This window comes from Rhinopithecus bieti, unplaced genomic scaffold (genome assembly GCF_001698545.2).
Source record: "Rhinopithecus bieti isolate Rb0 unplaced genomic scaffold, ASM169854v2 scaffold_62779, whole genome shotgun sequence".
NCBI lineage: Eukaryota > Metazoa > Chordata > Mammalia > Primates > Cercopithecidae > Rhinopithecus > Rhinopithecus bieti.
In genome coordinates this window covers 315,619-333,624 of record NW_016823701.1, presented here as the reverse complement: position 1 = coordinate 333,624, position 18,006 = coordinate 315,619, and the positions used below count along the sequence as shown (strand labels likewise).

At 50.2% G+C, this 18,006-nt stretch overlaps 1 protein-coding gene across 5 annotated transcripts in view; it reads right to left on the bottom strand.

Moving 5' to 3' along the window:
- ANKRD27 (ankyrin repeat domain 27) overlaps positions 1-18,006 on the bottom strand; it is a 79,839-nt gene that overhangs the window by 41,551 nt on the left and 20,282 nt on the right. For 4 of the 5 annotated variants that reach the window (XM_017861716.1, XM_017861719.1, XM_017861718.1 and 1 more), the window contains exons 3-12: positions 11,063-11,173; positions 8,126-8,282; positions 5,361-5,515; positions 4,617-4,676; positions 4,476-4,529; positions 4,328-4,393; positions 4,167-4,243; positions 3,055-3,176; positions 1,679-1,757; positions 728-860 (exon numbers count right to left, since the gene is read on the bottom strand). In XM_017861716.1, coding sequence (XP_017717205.1) covers positions 728-860; positions 1,679-1,757; positions 3,055-3,176; positions 4,167-4,243; positions 4,328-4,393; positions 4,476-4,529; positions 4,617-4,676; positions 5,361-5,515; positions 8,126-8,282; positions 11,063-11,173 — 1,014 coding nt within the window. The remainder of the gene's footprint in view (positions 1-727; positions 861-1,678; positions 1,758-3,054; positions 3,177-4,166; positions 4,244-4,327; positions 4,394-4,475; positions 4,530-4,616; positions 4,677-5,360; positions 5,516-8,125; positions 8,283-11,062; positions 11,174-18,006) is intronic. The other variant, XM_017861721.1, reaches the window with a different exon arrangement.

Genomic DNA, 18,006 nt, shown 5'->3' with positions numbered 1-18,006 from the left:
TCCTTGGGGCTCTGCAGTTCCCGGTCTCTCCAAGCTTCCAGGTGCCACTGTGTTCCCCAGTGCCCACCGTGGAAGCAGCCTACAGTATGCCTGCTCTAGCTGCATCCTTGCATGGAGCAGGACCCTGCAGGAGCAACTTGGAGCTGCCCACACCACCTCAGTCAGCACACCATGCCCGGTTGTGTGCAGTGGCCGGACCCTGCACTTGCTCACATACCCCTTGCCACTCCACACCTGGCTTGCCCTCGGGAGGCGTAGATCTGGGCCAGCAGCGCAAGCCAAGTGCAGCCTACCAGGCCAGGAGGGTGAAACAAGCCCAGCAGGCCTGAACAAAACTCAGGCAAAGGAGCTACCAGCCACAGAGATTTCCGGCTGGAAAGGCGACAGCCCAGGGATTCCGTGACATCACTTCTTGAATATCAAGGTCAAGAAATCAAAATTCCCTACTTCTGGCTTCCCTTTGCACCCACATGTCTTTGGAGAGGACGGGGACTAATGAAGTAGGATATTAACAACGAAAATCCCGATGATAACCCAGCAACTTTTACCGCCAATTGGGGGCTTGGTGTTTTCAGAGTGATTTTCAAGACTCACAGCCCTCAAACAGCTGAGGCCCCATTCCTGGGAGGCAATTTAAGAATCCCTCTGCCCACATACCAACCCCAGCACCCTATCAAGGGAACCATGATGCCCACAAAGGAAGGCCAGGACAGGGGTGAGATCTTACAGGGGGTTTAGCGGAGAGGCTTCCTTGCCGAATATATTCTATGGCAGCTTCGAATGAGGTCAGGCAGTATCCCAGTTCATCCTTTGCCGAGCTGCTGAACCTGAAGTTTTTGATGTAACTCAAATTTGCCATCCTAATGAAAGGAAGAAAAAAGTTACGTTGTTGTCTATTCAAGTCACACTTCTGCAAAAACAGTATTATTGGCTCGGGCGGCTGACCAAATATCTAAAGTGTCGGTTCGCTCAGGGAGCTACCACCACGCTCCCCTGGGTCTCTCTGCAGAGCGTGTGCGATTAGGAACACAAGTAAAATGACTAGCTAGTTCCCTGAAATAGTCTTTAGCAAGCTGATTACTATAAACTGAGCTGTGGGTTCCAGGGGGAAGATGATGGGTTCGGGGCCAGAAAGAATGGCAATCAGCTTTCTGCTCAACCACTGCCTAGACACTCGTTCCAGAACAAGAAACATAAGCTCTCTGGGCCTTGGTTTCCCTATCAGTAAGTGGATGGATGAAGCGGGGGATGCTCCACACCGAGCTCATAACAGGTGTCCATCTGAAGGTGGGCTTCTCCTAGAGTTATATTAGAACTACCACAGTGCAGTGCTGCCTTTTTTTTTTTTTTGAGATGGAGTCTTGCTCTGTCGCCCAGGCTGGAGTGCAGTGGTACCATCTTGGCTCATGGAAAGCTCCACCTCCTGGGTTCATGCCATTCTCCTGCCTCAGCCTTCCGAGTAGCTGGGACTACAGGCGCCCGCCACCATGCCTGGCTAATTTTTTTTGTATTTTTTAGTAGAGATGGGGTTTCACCATGTTAGCCAGGATGGTCTCAATCTCCTGACCTTGTGATCCACCTGCCTCAGCCTCCCAAAGTGCTGGGATTACAGGTGTGAGCCACCGTGCCTGGTCAAGCGGTGCCATTTTTAAAAGAGGATCTTAACAGAAAATGTTACCAATTAGGGATCTCCGTTTTCACAAGCAAGTATAACAGGACTGACAGCAGATCATCAGCACACATGGTCTCCAGGTTCACTGCAAAGAGGAAACACACATTCAATGCCATCATGAGATTCAAATGGACTGACAAGCGTATCAACTCCCTACCACCGCACACCTTGCGAAACCACCTATCAAGGAGATCGTACATCGGGGAAGAAATGTCATTGCACAAGCTCCTTTACAGTGTCCTGATCAGATGTCAGGTCCAGAGGGAAAGGAATGCCCAGCATTTTCAGAACATGACCAAAACAAGATATTAATAACTCAGGCCAGATACGGCGGCATGCGCCTATAATCCCAGAGCTTTGGGAGGCCAAGACGGGAGAACTGCTTGAGGCCAGGAGTCTGAGACCAGCCTGGGCAACATAGCAAGACCCCCACCTCTACAAAAAATATGAAAATTAGCCAAGTGTGGTGCATGCCTACAATCCGAGGTACTTGGGAGGCTGAGGCAAGAGGATCACTTGAGCTCAGGAGTTCAAGGATGTAGTATAGTGACCTACAAATGCACCCAGCCTGAGTGACAGAGTGAGACTCTATCTCTTAAGACCAAAAAAAAAAAAAAAGAGATGTTAACTCCAAGCAGACCATGCCTTGCCACCCTCCTGGACAGTGAAAGAGCCCAGGGAGGTGGCTACAGTGATACAAAACGAAGATGAGTCCAGAGCCATCACCAAAAGCCTCTTTCTTCCTAAAGTCACTAAGGTCCTTCCTAAGGTCACTTCCGTTTTATAGACATGGAGTCCACTGCCCATGTGGAGTTCCACTTTTTTTTTCATTTTGAAATTTTAAGTAATTCATTCATGTTTAAAAATTCAAACAATACAAAAGAGCAAATTGTGAATGTTCCTCCCATCCCTGCCAGCCAGTCTCTTTTCCCAGAGGCTCCTGCGGCTGCTTCCTGCACATCTGTCCAGGACAGCTATGAGCTCACCATCACATCGTGGCTACTCAGCTATCCCCCTTTCTTCGATGCTGTTGGCTGGAAGTCTACCATATGCATTCCTCTTTATTTCATTCGATATACTCAGGATCATCCCTTATCTACACATATAGCTATATCTCATGTCTCTTCCTTATTGACTTTTTCTTGACTTGTTTTCTTTTTTTTTTTTTTGAGAAGGGGTCTCGCTCTGTCACCCAGACTGGAGTGCACCTCCAATTCCTGGCCTCAAGTGATCCTCCCACCTTGGCCTCCCAAAGCACTGGGGTTACAGAGGTGAGCCACCGTGCCCAGCCCCATAAAAATTCCTTAAGATAGCATCACTCTTTGCTTTTTCATCTGGATGCAGCATCTACCCCTTGGCCAGGCCCCTTCCCAAGCACAAACCTCTCTGGCTTGGAGACTGTGTAATGAGCTGCACCACCTTTCGCAAGCAGACAAGCTTCTGCTGTGGGGAGGTGCATTTGTTCAGCTGAGCCAGCTCTCTTTTGGCACGAGGTATGTTAAAGCTGTAAAATAATTTGGAAAGTGACAACTTCACAGCACAGTAAGAGAACTCTTCGGCCTGGATCTAAGAACACATCTCAGGGTCTACACTTCTCACAACAAACCAGAAGGAAGGAAACACAAAAACAGATACTGAGAAGTCATCTGACTCAAGTCAGGGGCAAAACAGAACAGCCTTCAATCCCATTCAGGCTGCCAGGTGATACAGCTGTACAAGAAAGTTGAAAAAAAAAAATCCTATTCCTAGAGGGAAATAACCCAAAGAGGGTTGTGGGAGGTGAAACATTTTTGTGTTCCAATGAAACTTAAATTAGGCCGGGTGCAGTGGCTCACACCCGTAATCCCAGCACTTGTAAGCCAAGGTGGGCAGATCATTTGAGGTCAGGAGTTCAAGACCAGCCTGGCCAACAAGGTGAAACCCCGTCTCCACTAAAAATACAAAAATTAGCAGGGCGTGGTGGTATGCACCTGTAATCCCAGCTACTCGGGAGGCTGAGGCAGGAGAATCACTTGAACTCGGAAGGCGGACGTTGCAGTGAGCCGAGATCATGCCACTGCACTCCAGCCTGGGTGACAGAGTGAGACTTCGTCTCAAAAAAAAAAAAATTAAAATTTAAAAAATGAAACTTAAATTAACTCCTAAGTAGGTGCCTCTATGGCAAGGTTCCCTTGGGTGGGCAGGTGGGATGTCCCCTGCATGCAGAACCCACGTGGGCAAATTACATGCCCACTTGAGGACTAGCTGCACAAATCCCTGTGCCTAGTGGCTGCCATCCAGTCAGCGTGCTGGTGCACAGTGTGGGAGGGGGATGGCTACACCAGTCACCTGTAAAGGGTAGCCCTTCATCTTTGGTTGCAAGTAACTGCACTGCTCCTCAGAACCAACCATGTCAAATCAGCGTGTCGCCTCTGCCACCAAGAGGGCCTACTTCCAGGAGAAGACAGCGCCCCTGCCTCCGAGAACACCAAGCCGCTGTGGCACAAACCCTTACCTGAACTCCGGTTTCACACCAATATCTTTCTGCTGAAGATCTTGAAGGCTTCTTGTGATTTTGTTAAAGGCAGCATCCTAACAACAGATTTTAACGAGCCTTCAAATTTCTCAAAAAGCACAGCAGGCTTCCATCTTGGGTGATAATAACTGAGAACCTACCTCGCTTGCCTCCATGGTCCCCACGTATTTAAAGATCAGGTCGTAAATTTCATGATGGACGTACATCTGTGGAATCAACAGACCCCATTCAGGGTGTGAGCAGGCAACAGGGTGTGCCTTCCTCCCAGCCACTCCACCCCAACCTCACCTCCACTGCCTGCTTCATCAGGCTCATTTGGGCCTCCTGCTTGGCAAGCATTTTCTAGAGGGCAAGAGAAGCACAGTAAAAGGGCTTGGATTTGCATGGGGGTGCACCGCAATCCTCCCTCTTGGAAGTCTTGCTGCTTACCAGGTGAGAGTCCCTCAGAAGCTGCTGGAGGCATTTGGTGTAGAGAGCATTCGCTGAGTCCTAAACCACACAGAGCAGAGGGACCTTACCAGCAAGGCCATGACGCGGGAGCCAGAGCAGGTAACACGCCCAGAGTTTCAAGGGTTAACGCAAGCTTTATCAAGTCAATTACATGATTTTCTCAACTTTTTTTTTTTAGGTGTGTATGCATTAAAAGCAGGAGAAATTTCCCCTTGGGGTTAACAAGAGGATAACAATACTCATTTTTATACTTCCTCATGGCTTATACCACTTGGTTTTCTTTTTTTTTAAGAGAAAGGGTCTCACTTTGTTGCCCAAAGTAGAGGGCAGTGGTATGACTACAGCACGCTGCAGTCTCAAATGCCTGAGCTAAAATGATCCTCCCACCTCCACCTCTCAAGTAGCTGCGAATACACGTGCATGTCACCACACCTGGCTAATTTTTGTATTTTCTGTAGCGATGGGGTCTTTCTATGTTGCCCAGGCTGGTCTTAAACTCCCAGCCTCAAGAGATCCTCCCATCTTGGCCTCCCAAAGTGCTGGGAAGACAGGCTTACACCACCATGCCCGGCTAAACTACTTTTATAGTTAGAGAGAAACATTTTTAAAAGACTTCAAACAGTAAGGCAGCACCAGGCAGTTCCAGAGAAAACTGAGGGTTCCCGGTGCCCTGCACTGAACCGAGACAGGGCACGCCAGGCAAAGGACAGCACAGCTACTGACTATGTGGTGACGGAGGCTCTTCCTCTCGCATTCTCGGAATGTTCGGTGGAAAGAGGCGATGTTCCTGTCAAATCGCTCGGAGTGTCTTCCCAAGAACTCTCTCACATCTTCAATGGTTTTCAGGGAAAAGGGATCTGAGGGTGCCAAAGGCTCTTCTGAAAAAGAAACAGGTCGGGCCTGCTGAAGCCTCTGCTGGTTCCTGACTCTGTTCTATCCTACCCTAGAGGGTGTAGGCCCTCTGTGGAGGAGGGAAAATGTCATTATTCCAAGACACTGCACAAGAACAGCCCAGTTACAGGACACCCCGGAGTCCAGAGAGCCTGGTCCTCTCAAGGCCTCTTCCTGGGACAAAACCAAACTATCTGGGACCATCGGCAAGACCCCGATTCCTGACAATAAGAGCCTCAGTGGGCATCCTGCACACTGTTATCTCAATTTTCTGGGGCAAATGAAGGATTATTATGTATTAAAAATAACGAAATCTCAAAGAGGCACAATGCTGGAGCTGGGCGCTATAAGAGCCAGCCCTGAAGCTGAGATCCAGAGACAAAGCTGGGGCTACCACTTTGCACAACTCATGGGGCAACAGTCACATCCCGGGTTGATCAAAGGCAGGCTGAGGTCTACGTGAATGCTGCCTCCTGGAACTGTGCAATGCCCGACCTGTGCAACAGTAGCCCTGATCCATATCTCCTCAGCCCAGTGACTTTAAGTTCTAGGAGGAACCACTGGAAACAATGATACAGGTCTCCATGTGGCTCTTGAATATTTTCCAGGATGTTTAACCTTCTTAAAAAAATAATTTGGCCGGGCACGGTGGCTCAAGCCTGTAATCCCAGCACTTTGGGAGGCCGAGACGGGCGGGTTAACGAGGTCAGGAGATCGAGACCATCCTGGCCAACACGGTGAAACCCTGTCTCTACTAAAAAATACAAAAAACTAGCCGGGCGAGGTGGCGGGTGCCTGTAGTCCCAGCTACTCGGGAGGCTGAGGCAGGAGAATGGCGTAAACCCGGGAGGCGGAGCTTACAGTGAGCTGAGATTCAGCCACTGCACTCCAGCCTGGGCGAGACAGAGCGAGACTCCGTCTCAACAACAACAACAAAAAAATTAATTTATTGGCCGGGCACAGTGGCTCCCGCCTGTAATCCCGGTACTTTGGGAGGCTGAGGGGGGCAGATCACAAGGTCAAGANCACTTTGGGAGGCCGAGACGGGCGGGTTAACGAGGTCAGGAGATCGAGACCATCCTGGCCAACACGGTGAAACCCTGTCTCTACTAAAAAATACAAAAAACTAGCCGGGCGAGGTGGCGGGTGCCTGTAGTCCCAGCTACTCGGGAGGCTGAGGCAGGAGAATGGCGTAAACCCGGGAGGCGGAGCTTACAGTGAGCTGAGATTCAGCCACTGCACTCCAGCCTGGGCGAGACAGAGCGAGACTCCGTCTCAACAACAACAACAAAAAAATTAATTTATTGGCCGGGCACAGTGGCTCCCGCCTGTAATCCCAGTACTTTGGGAGGCTGAGGCGGGCAGATCACAAGGTCAAGAGATTGAGACCATCCTGGCCAACACGGTGAAACCCTGTCTCTACTAAAAATACAAAAATTAGCTGGGCGTGGTGGTGGACGCCTGTAATCCCAGCTACTCAGGAGGCTGAGGCAGGAGAATCGCTTGAACCCAGGAGCTGGAGGTTGCAGTGAGCTGAGATTATGCCACTGCACTCCAGCCTGGCAACAGAGCAAGACTCCATCTCAAAAATAATTAAACAATAACAATAATTTTATTGTTTTTGGAGAGAGGGTCCTGCTCTGTAGCCCACACTAGAGTGCAGTGGTGTGATCATGGCTCAGTGCAGCCTTGAATTCCTAGGCTCGAGTGACCCTCCCACCTCAGCCTCTTGAATAACTGAGACTACAGGCATGTACCACCATGCTCAGCTAATTTTTATCTTTTTTTTTTTTTTTTTGAGGCGAATTCTCACTCTGTAGCCCAGGCTGGAGTGCAGCGGTGCGATCTTGGCTCACAGCAACCTCCCTGTCCTGGGTTCAAGTGATTCTCCTGCCTCAGCCTTCTGAGTAGCTGGGATTATAGGAGTGCACCACTGCACCTGAATTTTTGTATTTTAGTAGAGATGGGGTTTCACCATGTTGGCCAGGCTGGTCTTGAACTCTTGACCTCAGGTAATCCACCCACCTCAGCTTCCCAAAGTGCTAGGGATTACAGGCGTGAGCACCACGCCCGGCCTATTTTCTATTTTTGAGACAGTCTCACTCTGTCACCCAGGATAGAGTGCAGCGGCATGATCTCAGCTCACTGCAACCTCCGCCTTCTGGGTTCAAGCAATTCTCCTGCCTCAGCCTCCCGAGCAGCTGGGATTACAGGGGCATGCCACCATACCTAGCTAATTTTTGTATTTTTGGTAGAGATGGGGTTTCACCCTATTGACCAGGCTGATCTTGAACTCCTGGTCTCAAGTAATCTGCCTGCCTCAGCCTCCCAAAGTGTTGGGATTACAGACATGAGCCACTGTGGCCGGCTTGATTTTTTAAATTTTTTATAGAGACGGGGTCTCACCACGTTGTCTAGGCTAGTTTTGAACTCCTGGCCTCAAGTGATCCTCGCGCCTTGGCCTCCCAAAGTGCAGGGATTACAGGCACAAGCCACCATACCCGGCCTTGTTTAACCTTTCGACAGTTAAGTCAGGAACAAGTTCAACAAACACATTTCTCTAAAACAGGAGAAAAGGGTTTTTTCTTCCAGAATACCTGAACTCTCTCTCTTTTCCAAAGGATGGGCTATACACAGGATGCTGAAACTCTCTTCTTTTTCATTGTAGAAAGTTTCTTCAAAGAGAACAGGCACTGAGAGAAGACAGGCAAAACCAGCTCCTAATTTAATCCTGTTCCCTTGTATAAAGACATCCTGCAAACAAGAAAGCCATCACTGCACCAGCAGCCGGGGCAACCATGTCCCACTCTTAGCCTGGCCCCCAACGCAGCATGTAACCAGACCCTATGGCCTTCACCCCAGTGTGGGTTTGCTGCGGCACAAATACTCTCCTGTTTTGTTCGTTTTGATACTAAAATGTTTCCTCTTTGTTGACCTAGTAACTGTGGCTGCAAGATACCCGAATTATTTTTATTTTTTTAGCCTCCTGAGTACCTGGCACCACAGGCACCCACCACCACACCCAGATAATTTTTATATTTTTAGTAGAGACGTGTTTCGCCATGTTGGCCAGGCTGATCTCAAACTCCTGGCCTCAGGTGATCCGCCCACCTTGGCCTCCTGGAGTGCTGGGATTACAGGCGTGAGCCACTGCGCCCGGCCCACATGGTGCATTTGTTCATCTTTTTAGTTTCTCATTTGGAACAGTGCCTAGGTCTTTCTTCGCCTTTCACGACATTGACATCTTTGTTGTGTACTGCAGACCCTCCCTCCATGTGTTTGGGAGGGTTTGTCTGATGTTTCTTGACAATTAGAATCCTGACAATTAGAGAGTTTTACAGTCACATGTTTCTGAAAGGAATGCCCTGAAAGGGGTGTTTTACCTCCCTCTGTGTATCCTGTTGGAAGGCACATGATGTCAGCTGTTGGAAGGCACCTGATAGCATTTTTCACTGTTGATGTTAACCATGGGGCATGTGTTGTGTTTTTTTTTTTTTTTTTTTTTTTTTTTGCTTTTAAAGAGGAAGCAGATAGGTTCTGAGAGAGGGAGACTTTATTCCCATTCATGAATGGCCCTGTTTTTCCCGGTATCCCCGTGGTCAGGGAAGCCTGGCCACACTGTCCTCACTGGGGCGGGAGCTGTGTGCAGACACAGCAGCTGAGGCTCGTGGCGCTGTGACGGGGAGAGGAAGCACGGGGTTGTCAGTGCACCTGCTCTGCCCTGTGGCTCACAAGATACACTGCTATTTTCCTGCCACAGATCTGCTCACCCCAGCTGTCAGTCAGCTTAGTTGATTTGTTCTCTTTTAGACACCCAGATCTACAAAGAGGACAGGAGTTGGGCTTTGCGCGGCTGGTCTGCCCCGAGCACCCGGCCATGACCACAGTGAGCCGTGCAGGGAGTAGCAGGTGGGATTCAGCCCTGGCCACACTGCAGCACCAGATTACTTCCATCTCTTAGATAGGGAGAGCATTCTTACTTTTTCTTTTCACAAAGAACACAGGATTTCTTCTACTCAAGAAATAGCTCAATGTTTTTTCTGTTGCAACATTTAAAAAGGATCCAGGCCGGGTGCAGTGGCTCATGCCTGTAATCCAAGCACTTTGGGAGACCAAGGTGGGTGGATCATTTGAGGTCAGGAGCTGAGACTGAGCTACTGCACTCCAGCCTGGGTGACAGAGTGAGACTCTGTCTCCAAAAAAAAAAAAAAACGCACTGTGTGATTCCAGAGCTAAGAAGAAAAAAAATGCTAAATTATCTGAGTTCGATCACTGCATTGTGGTTACATGAGAGAATGCCTCTTCTTGGGAAATACACACTGAACTGTCTTGGGCTAAAGGGCACAGTGCCTGCAACTTAGTCTCAAAAGATTCAGGCTGGGAGTAGCAGCACACACCTGTAATTCTAGCACTTTGGGAGGCTGAGGCGGGCATATCATGAGGTCAAGACATCAAGACCATCCTGGCCAACACGGTGAAACCCCGTCTCTACTAAAAACACAAAAATTAGCTGGGCATGGTGGCGCACGCCTGTAGTCCCAGCTACTCGGGAGACTGAGGCAGAAGAATCGCTTGAACCTGGGAGGTAGAGGTTGGGTGCACTGAGTCAAGATCACACCACTGCACTCCAGCCTGGTGACAGAGCGAGATTCTGTCTGAGAAAAAAAAAAAAAGATTCAAAATAATAATGTCGAGAGAGAGATAAAACAACCAATGTGGCAAGAACGTTAACAGCTTGGGGGAAAGCATGTTTAAGAGTTTTTTTGACTTTACTAAAACATTTGAAATTATTTCAAAACAAAAGATTGTTTTTTGGGTGGTTTTTTTTTTCTTCTTCCAGACAGGGTCTCGCTCTGTTGCCCAGGCTACAGGGCGGGTAACATAATCATGGCTTACTGCAAGCTCAAACTCCTGGGCTTAAGCAATTCTCCCACCTCTGCCTCCCAAGTAGCTGGGACTATAAGCACGCACCATCACGTCTGGCTAATTTTTTTATTTTTATTTTTGGCAGAGATGAGGTCTTGCTGTGTTGTCCAGGCTGGTCTCAAACTCCCGGCCTCAAGTGATTCTCCTGCCTTGGCCTCCCAAAGTGCTAGGATTACAGGCATGAGCCACCATGCCCAGCCGAAACAAAAAGCTTTTAAAAACTAAAATAGTCATCCCTGATGTCCTATCTGGGGCCAAGAAACTGACAAGCTTTTCATGGTACTGGGATAAAGCAACTTCCTCTCGCTCAGACAAGCAAGGAGGAGGTGTTCCAGTGACACATGGCAGACACCCCATCACAGGCTCAGGCAGAGACGCTCGGCACCTCCCGGCCTCCAAGGCAGCAGCTGGGGTCCTGCTCACTGTCACCACCTCCCTTTCCTCCACCACAAAGGCAGGGTCCCTCCAGCCCCCCATGGGGCTGCACCATGTGTCAAATGCCACCATTGCCAGTAGCTGTGAAAGGCTGAGAACGGGACTCTCTTCCCTCCCCTCCGGTCCCAAACACGGAGTAGGTGACCCTGGCCCACCCACCAAGAAATGAATACCTTTCCATTTAAGGTCTGAAAATGTTCTTCCACAGGTATCAAAATGTAGGACTCAAACTGACAAGTAGACTGGATGCTGCTCGACAGGCTTCCTTTGCAGGGTACTAAGACCTAGAAAAAACAATTTGGGGGAGCATTAGATAGACGTGCCATTTACCACCTCAGCAGAACAGGGTGTGCCCAAAGGCGCTCCAGCTGGACACACAGTGGGACCTGCTGGCAGACAGAATGCCCGAGGTCCCTTGCCAACATGGCCACAGTGGCTGCCGGCTGAGTTGATCTGCTGCTGCTGCTGTTGTTGTTGTTGCTGCTGTTGTGATGGAATCAGGCAGAGGAGGAGAACAGTACAAATCCTTCTCCACCTTCAGATGTGGAGGCTGACGGCTCCTTCCCACACTTGCTGGGTCCTCCCCCAAGCTAGTGGCCCCAGGCTCCCTATCTATTCTCAACAGCGCAGTTACAAGGACCCAGGGGCTCAGGGACAAGTCCAGATGAAGACAGGAGCACTTGGAAAGTACAGAAAAGGGAAGCTAAAAAATCACACCTTCTCCCACCATTCAAAAAAGAAACACGGCCGGGTGCGGTGTCTCATGCCTGTAATTGTAGCACTTTGAGAGGCCAAGGCAGGTAGATCACTTGAGGTCAGGAGTTCTAGACCAGTCTGGCCAACATGGCAAAACCCTGGCTCTACTAAAAAGACAAAAATTAGCAAGGCACGGTGGTGCATGCCTGTAATGCCAGCACTTTGGGCGGCTGAGGCAGGCGGATCACTTGAGGTCAGGAGTTTGAGACCAGCCTGGGCCACATGGTAAAACCCTGTCTCTACTAAAGAAACAAAAAACAAACACAAAAACGGAACAAAAAAATTAGCTGGGCATGGTGGTGCACGCCTATAGTCCCAGCTACTTGGGAGGTTGAGGTGGAAGGATCACCTAGGCCTGAGAGGCAGAGGTTGCAGTGAGCTGAGATCGCGTCACTGCACTCCAGCCTGGGTGAGAGTTGTCTCCAAAAAAAAAAGCATACAGGAAAGAGTAGAAGGAAAGCATCATCTATGGGGAGCCCACCTTGGCCTCCCAAAGTGCTGGGATGACAGTCAGGAGCCACTGTGCCTGGTCCATTGTATTATTCTTTCTACCTTTATATGTTTGAAATTAAACATAATAATCTGAAATTTTAATAAAAAATTAAAATAAAGCGAGGCCCTTAGATATTAGGCTAGAAGAAACGAGCTCAAGGCTTCCAAGTGGCCTCACCACTGCAGCTGGCAGACAAAGAAAGAAGATCCTAGAGGCCAAAGTGGGTCACAGGCAATGGGATCTAAAGAGCCAGTCCTCGGGTGTTTAATGTTTGAAGTCGAAGATGGCCCCCCTCCAGCTGCACATGAAGGACTCACACCATCCCATTCAAGGAAGTGCCGTGGCTGGAGGGCCTTCATCTGGTCTCCGGGAAGCAGGAACTTCAAAGGGGCCTCACAGAACTCTGTCCCACTGTGCCCACATGCTGCCCGCTTGTTCGCATCACCTTCTCCGCCTCCCCCACTTGCATAACGCACGCCTGGCCCCATTCACGGCATCCCCACTGCCAAGCACACTACAGGACACGAGGCAGGTGCCCAGTGCATGTTTGCTGGGTAAATCGGGGGCCCTCAGAACCAACCCTTCCCCCATCCAGATTTCTGGCAGACACAAAACGGAGCTCTAGTTCCTCCTACGCTAAGAAATAGAGAGGCTTCTGCTGCCCAGAGCATTTCATAGCAAGCAGAAGCCAACGCTGGGCTCTCAGGCTCCACCCACCCCCACAGCAATCTTGCTGAGACTGGGAAGGAGTCAGGCCTGGAGGAGGGGGTGGGCAGCTAGGCCAATGGCCTCCAGGCTTTCCCTTAGGGGCTTCAGACTACTGGAGTAGCTGTGGAGTTTTACAGGAGTTTTACAGCCGGCAAAGACTTTTCAGAGTTACCGGCATAGATAAAGTTCAGAGTTACCGTGAAGACCAGAAGGTGGGGACCTAGAAATTTCAAGACTTAACCAAAAAATGGTTTATTCTAGCCCCTTTATAAAGAATTTTTTAAAATAACAGTAATTAAAGAAAGGCCAGGTGCAGTGGCTCACGCCTGTAATCCCAACACTTAGGGAGGCTGAGGCAGGTGGATCACCTGAGGTCAGGAGTTTGAGACCAGCCTGGCCAACATGGCGAAACCCCATCTCTACAACTAAAAACACAAAAATTAGCCAGGCGTGGTGGCGGCCACTTGTAATCCCAGTTACTCAGGAGGCTGAGGCAGAAGAATCGCTTGAACCCGGGAGGCGGAGGTTACAGTGAGCCAAGATCGCACTACTACATTCCAGCCTGGACTACAAGAGCGAAACTCCATCCCGGGGGTGGCGTGGGGGTGGGGGGAGAAAGAAAGTCCTGCAGGAGGTGCATTTATGGGGAGAAACCAAAGGAGACAAGCACCGTGGTGCATGCCCGTAATCACAGCACTTTGGGAGGCCGAGGCAGGTGGATCACTTGTGTCCAGGAGTTTGACACCAGCCTGGGCGACAGGGCAAAACCCTGTCTCTACAAAAAATACAAAAATTACCCAGGCATGGTGGTGCACACCTGTAGTCCCAGCTAAGGAGGCTAAGACAGGGGGATCACTTAAGCCCAGGAGGCGGAGGTTGTAGTGAGCCACTACACTCCAGCGTGGGAGACACAGCAAGATCCCATTTCAAAAGAAAGAAAGAAGGAAAGAAAAGTCAACTAAAAAGCAAGAATCTGCCTGAGTGGCACCTACTCCAGGGCACCCTCCTGCCTCCTCCCCAGGCTGGATTAAGCACTCCACAACTGCCCACACTGCCTTCCGTCCTGACACTCATTCCTCTGGCCTGCAAATGGCCTGTTTCTGGAATTCCCTGAAAGCATGCCAAGTTCCCTACTGATCATGTAACCCTGAAACCTGGCATGGTGCCTGGTGTGGAGTGGATGGCCACGGTTTGTTGGAAGCATCTATACTAAATAAATCCTGAGAACTGGAGCAGGGGTCTCAGCGCCCTTAGCTTGGATGAAAGTCAGTTCCTGGGGCTTAGAAGACATGCCGCTAGGCTCCCAGGCTAGGCCCCCGGAGCCTGCTTACCTCGTTAAATCAGACACCTCAATAAAAGGACCAAGTTTAATTAATCTCCTTTGAAATTTCTGTTTCACTTGTAGGCAAAGGGGCCGGTCCCCTGGTGCACCTGGGAAACCTGGAGGACTTCCAACCCTGCGCTGGAGCCCCAGGGACGCAGACCTGCCCAGCCTGCTCTGAGGACGCCGCAGGTGTGTAATAAGCCAGATAGCTGTAAGCACAGCGGTGACTTTTAGAAGCGGTGGGGGTGTCACGGGCCTCTGAGATTGAAATTTGAAATCTGGGTGAGCAAAGGAGAAGGCGCTTCCACTGTCCAATCAGATAGCAGAGGAGGGCAGGAAGGAGACACCTGCCTGGATGCCGGGCATCCCCAAAAAAGGAGCACCTGGGAAGGAAGGTGCCTTGAGGCGTGGCTGGGTGGGGGTGGGGAGGGAAGGAGCAGTCAAGCTGCACCCTCAGCTGCCCCACACACACTGCTGCAGGGCCACACGAAGAGGCGGCCCAGCAGCGTGGGCACAGGGAGAAGCATGGCGCAGTTCACTCTGCAGGAGACACGTTTTTCTTTTGTTTTTTTGTTTGTTTGTTTGTTTTTGTTTTTCGAGGCGGAGTCTCCTTCTGTTGCCCAGGATGGAGTGCAGTGGCGTGATCTTAGCTCACTGCAACCTCCGCCTCCCGGGTTCATGCGATCCTCCTGCCTCAGCCTCCCAAGTAGCTGGGATTACAAGCGCCCAGCACTATGCCTGGCTAATTTTTTGTATTTTTAGCAGAGACCAGGTTTCACTGTGTTGGCCAAAGTGGTCTCAAACTCCTGACCTCATGATCCGCCCGCCTCGGCCTCCCAAAGTGCTGGGATTACAGGCGTGAGCCACCGTGCCCGGCCAAGACACATGTTTTTAAGCAGTGATTTCACATTTTTGCAGTCTGATAAAAGACTCTGATCTCCAGGGCAGACTCAAGGGCAGTCAAACTTGGTACAAGGTCACGACCAGCCTGGGCAACATAGTGAGACCCTATCTCTACCAAAATATTAAAAATGAAATAAAGGGCCGGGCGTGGTGGCTCAAGCCTGTAATCCCAGCACTTTGGGAGGCCGAGACGGGCGGATCACAAGGTCAGGAGATCAAGACCATCCTGGCTAACCCGGTGAAACTCTGTCTCTACTAAAAAAATACAAAAAACTAGCCAGGCGAGGTGGCAAGCGCCTGTAAGTCCCAGCTACTCGGGAGGCTCAGGCAGGAGAATGGCGTAAACCCGGGAGGCGGAGCTTGCAGTGAGCTGAGATCTGGCCACTGCACTCCAGGCTGGGTAACAGAGCGAGACTCCGCCTCAGGAAAAAAAAAAAAAAAAAATGAAATAAAGTTGGTACAATGCCCAAACTTCATGGAAAGATATTTGGCATTCAACTGCTGAGGCCACAGAGATCCCTTAGAGGTGACAGAAAGGATGGCATCTACGTTGCTGAGGCTGGAGTGCAGTGGCTAGTTAGAGGTACAATCCCACTACTGATCAGCACGGGAGTTTTTGTTTTGTTTTGTTTTGTCTTTTTTTGAGATAAGAGTCTTGCTCTTTCGCCTGGGCTGAAGTGCAGTGGCGCGATCTCGGCTCACTGTAACCTCTGCCTCCGGGGTTCAATGGATTCTCATGCCTCAGCCATCCAAGCAGCTGCGATTAACAGTGCGCACCACCACACCTAGCTAATTTTTGTATTTTTAGTAGATATGGGTTTTCACCATGTTGACCAGGCTGGTCTTGAACTCCTGATCTCAAATGATCCGCCTGCCTTGGCCTCCCACAGTGCTGGGATTACAGGCGTGAGCCACTGTGCCCGGCACAGCACGGGACTTTTGACCTGCTCCATTTCCAACCTGGCAGTGTTCACCCCTCCTTGGGCAACATGGTGGTCCCCCAGTCCTGGGAGGTCACCATATTGATGCCAAACTTAGTATGGAGATGCAATCAGCATAGCTCACGACATCCCAGAGCTCCTGGGTTCCAGCGATCCTCCTGCCTTAGCCTCCTGAGTAGCTGGGACTATAGGCCTGTGCCAACATGACCGACAACCTCACTGATTCAAATACACCAAACAAGGCTGAGGAAGACCAGAGGCTCACCACTGCCCCCTGTGGACCCCAGCAGTTCCTTGTGGATGCCCTGGATCTCAGGAGGAGCTGGAGTGAGGGTCTGGGGTTCTGTGGGGAAACCCTGGATGGTACAGCCTGAGAAGAATCTCCATTCTCCGGTGTCCCCGAAAGGAAGGCAACAAGGCAGAAAAGTTTATTCAAAATCCCCCTTTTGTTAAAGTGGGCTTGACTGGAATCCCATGACTTGTAGCTGAAAAGCACTTAGTTGGCCAGGCATGGTGGCTCACACCTATAATCCCAGCAGTTTGGGAGGCCAAGGCAGGAGGATTGCCTGAGGTCAGGAGTTCAAGGCCAGCCTGGGCAAGAAATTGAGACCCCCCCCCGTCTCTACAAAAATTACAAAAGTTAGGCCGATGCAGTGGCTCATGCCTGTAATCCCAGCACTTTGGGAGGTCGAGGCAGGTGGATCACTTGAGGTCAGGAGTTCGAGACAAGCCTGGTCAACATAGTGAAACCCCATCTCTGCTAAAAATACAAACATCAGCCAGGCATGGTGGTGGGTGCCTGTAATCCCAACTACTTGGTAGGCTGAGGTAGGAGAATTGCTTGAACCCGGGAGGCGGAAGTTGCAGCAAACTGAGATAGAGCCACTACACTCCAGCCTGGGCAACACAGTGAGACTCTGTCTCAAAAAAAAAAAAAAAAAAAGGAAAAGAAAGAAAAAGAAAAGCCCGGAGTGGCAGCCACCGGGCTCAGTAACACCATGCTAAGCAAGATAGAGCTTCTCCAAAGAGCTTCCACAGAAATAACTATGCCACAGCATGACACTTCTAAAACGCTAAAGATATATATGAATATATGCACCTGTCTAGACAGTAGTTTAAAATATCATACAATGAAGATAGGAATGGAAGAAATATTCCTGCAGTAAGGCCAGGCCCTCCCTGATCCATGCCTGCCCTGCGTCCTGCACATTTCCTCTGCGACACTCACCACCATCGTAATTAGTATGCACTCGCTCAGTAAATGACCATCTCTCACACTAGAATTTAAGCTCCATGAGGGTAAAGATGGTGATCTACGGCCAGGCATGGCAGCTCACGCCTGTAATCCCAGCACTTTGGGAGGCCGAGGCAGGAGGATCACTTGAGGCCAGGAGTTCAAGAATAGCCTGGGCAACATAGTGAGACCCCATCTCTACAAAAAATAAAAAACAGCCAGTCATGGTGGCACATGCTTGTAGTCCCAGCTACTTGGGAGGCTGAGGCAGAAGGACTGCTTGATTCTAGAGGTTTGAGGCTGCAGTGAGCCACGTTCACATCACTGCACTCTAGCCCAGCCTGGGGGACACAGCAAGACCTTATCTCAAAAAAAAAAAGTAGTGATGTGTGTTTCTGTCTCTTGGTGAATCCCCACCATCAAGCAAAGTGTCTTGCATACTGCAGCTTTTAATAATTGCTGTGGCCGGGTGCAGTGGCTCAAGCCTGTAATTCCAGCACTTTGGGAGGCCGAGACGGGCGGAGCACGAGGTCAGGAGATCAAGACCATCCTGGCTAACACGGTGAAACCCCGTCTCTACCAAAAAATACAAAAAATTAGCCGGGCGATTTGGCAGACGTCTGTAGTCCCAGCTACTCGGGAGCCTGAGGCAGGAGAATGGCGTAAACCCGGGAGGCGGAGCTTGCAGTGAGCTGAGATCCAGCCACTGCACTCCAGCCTGGGCAACAGAGCCAGACTCCATCTCAAGAAAAAATTAA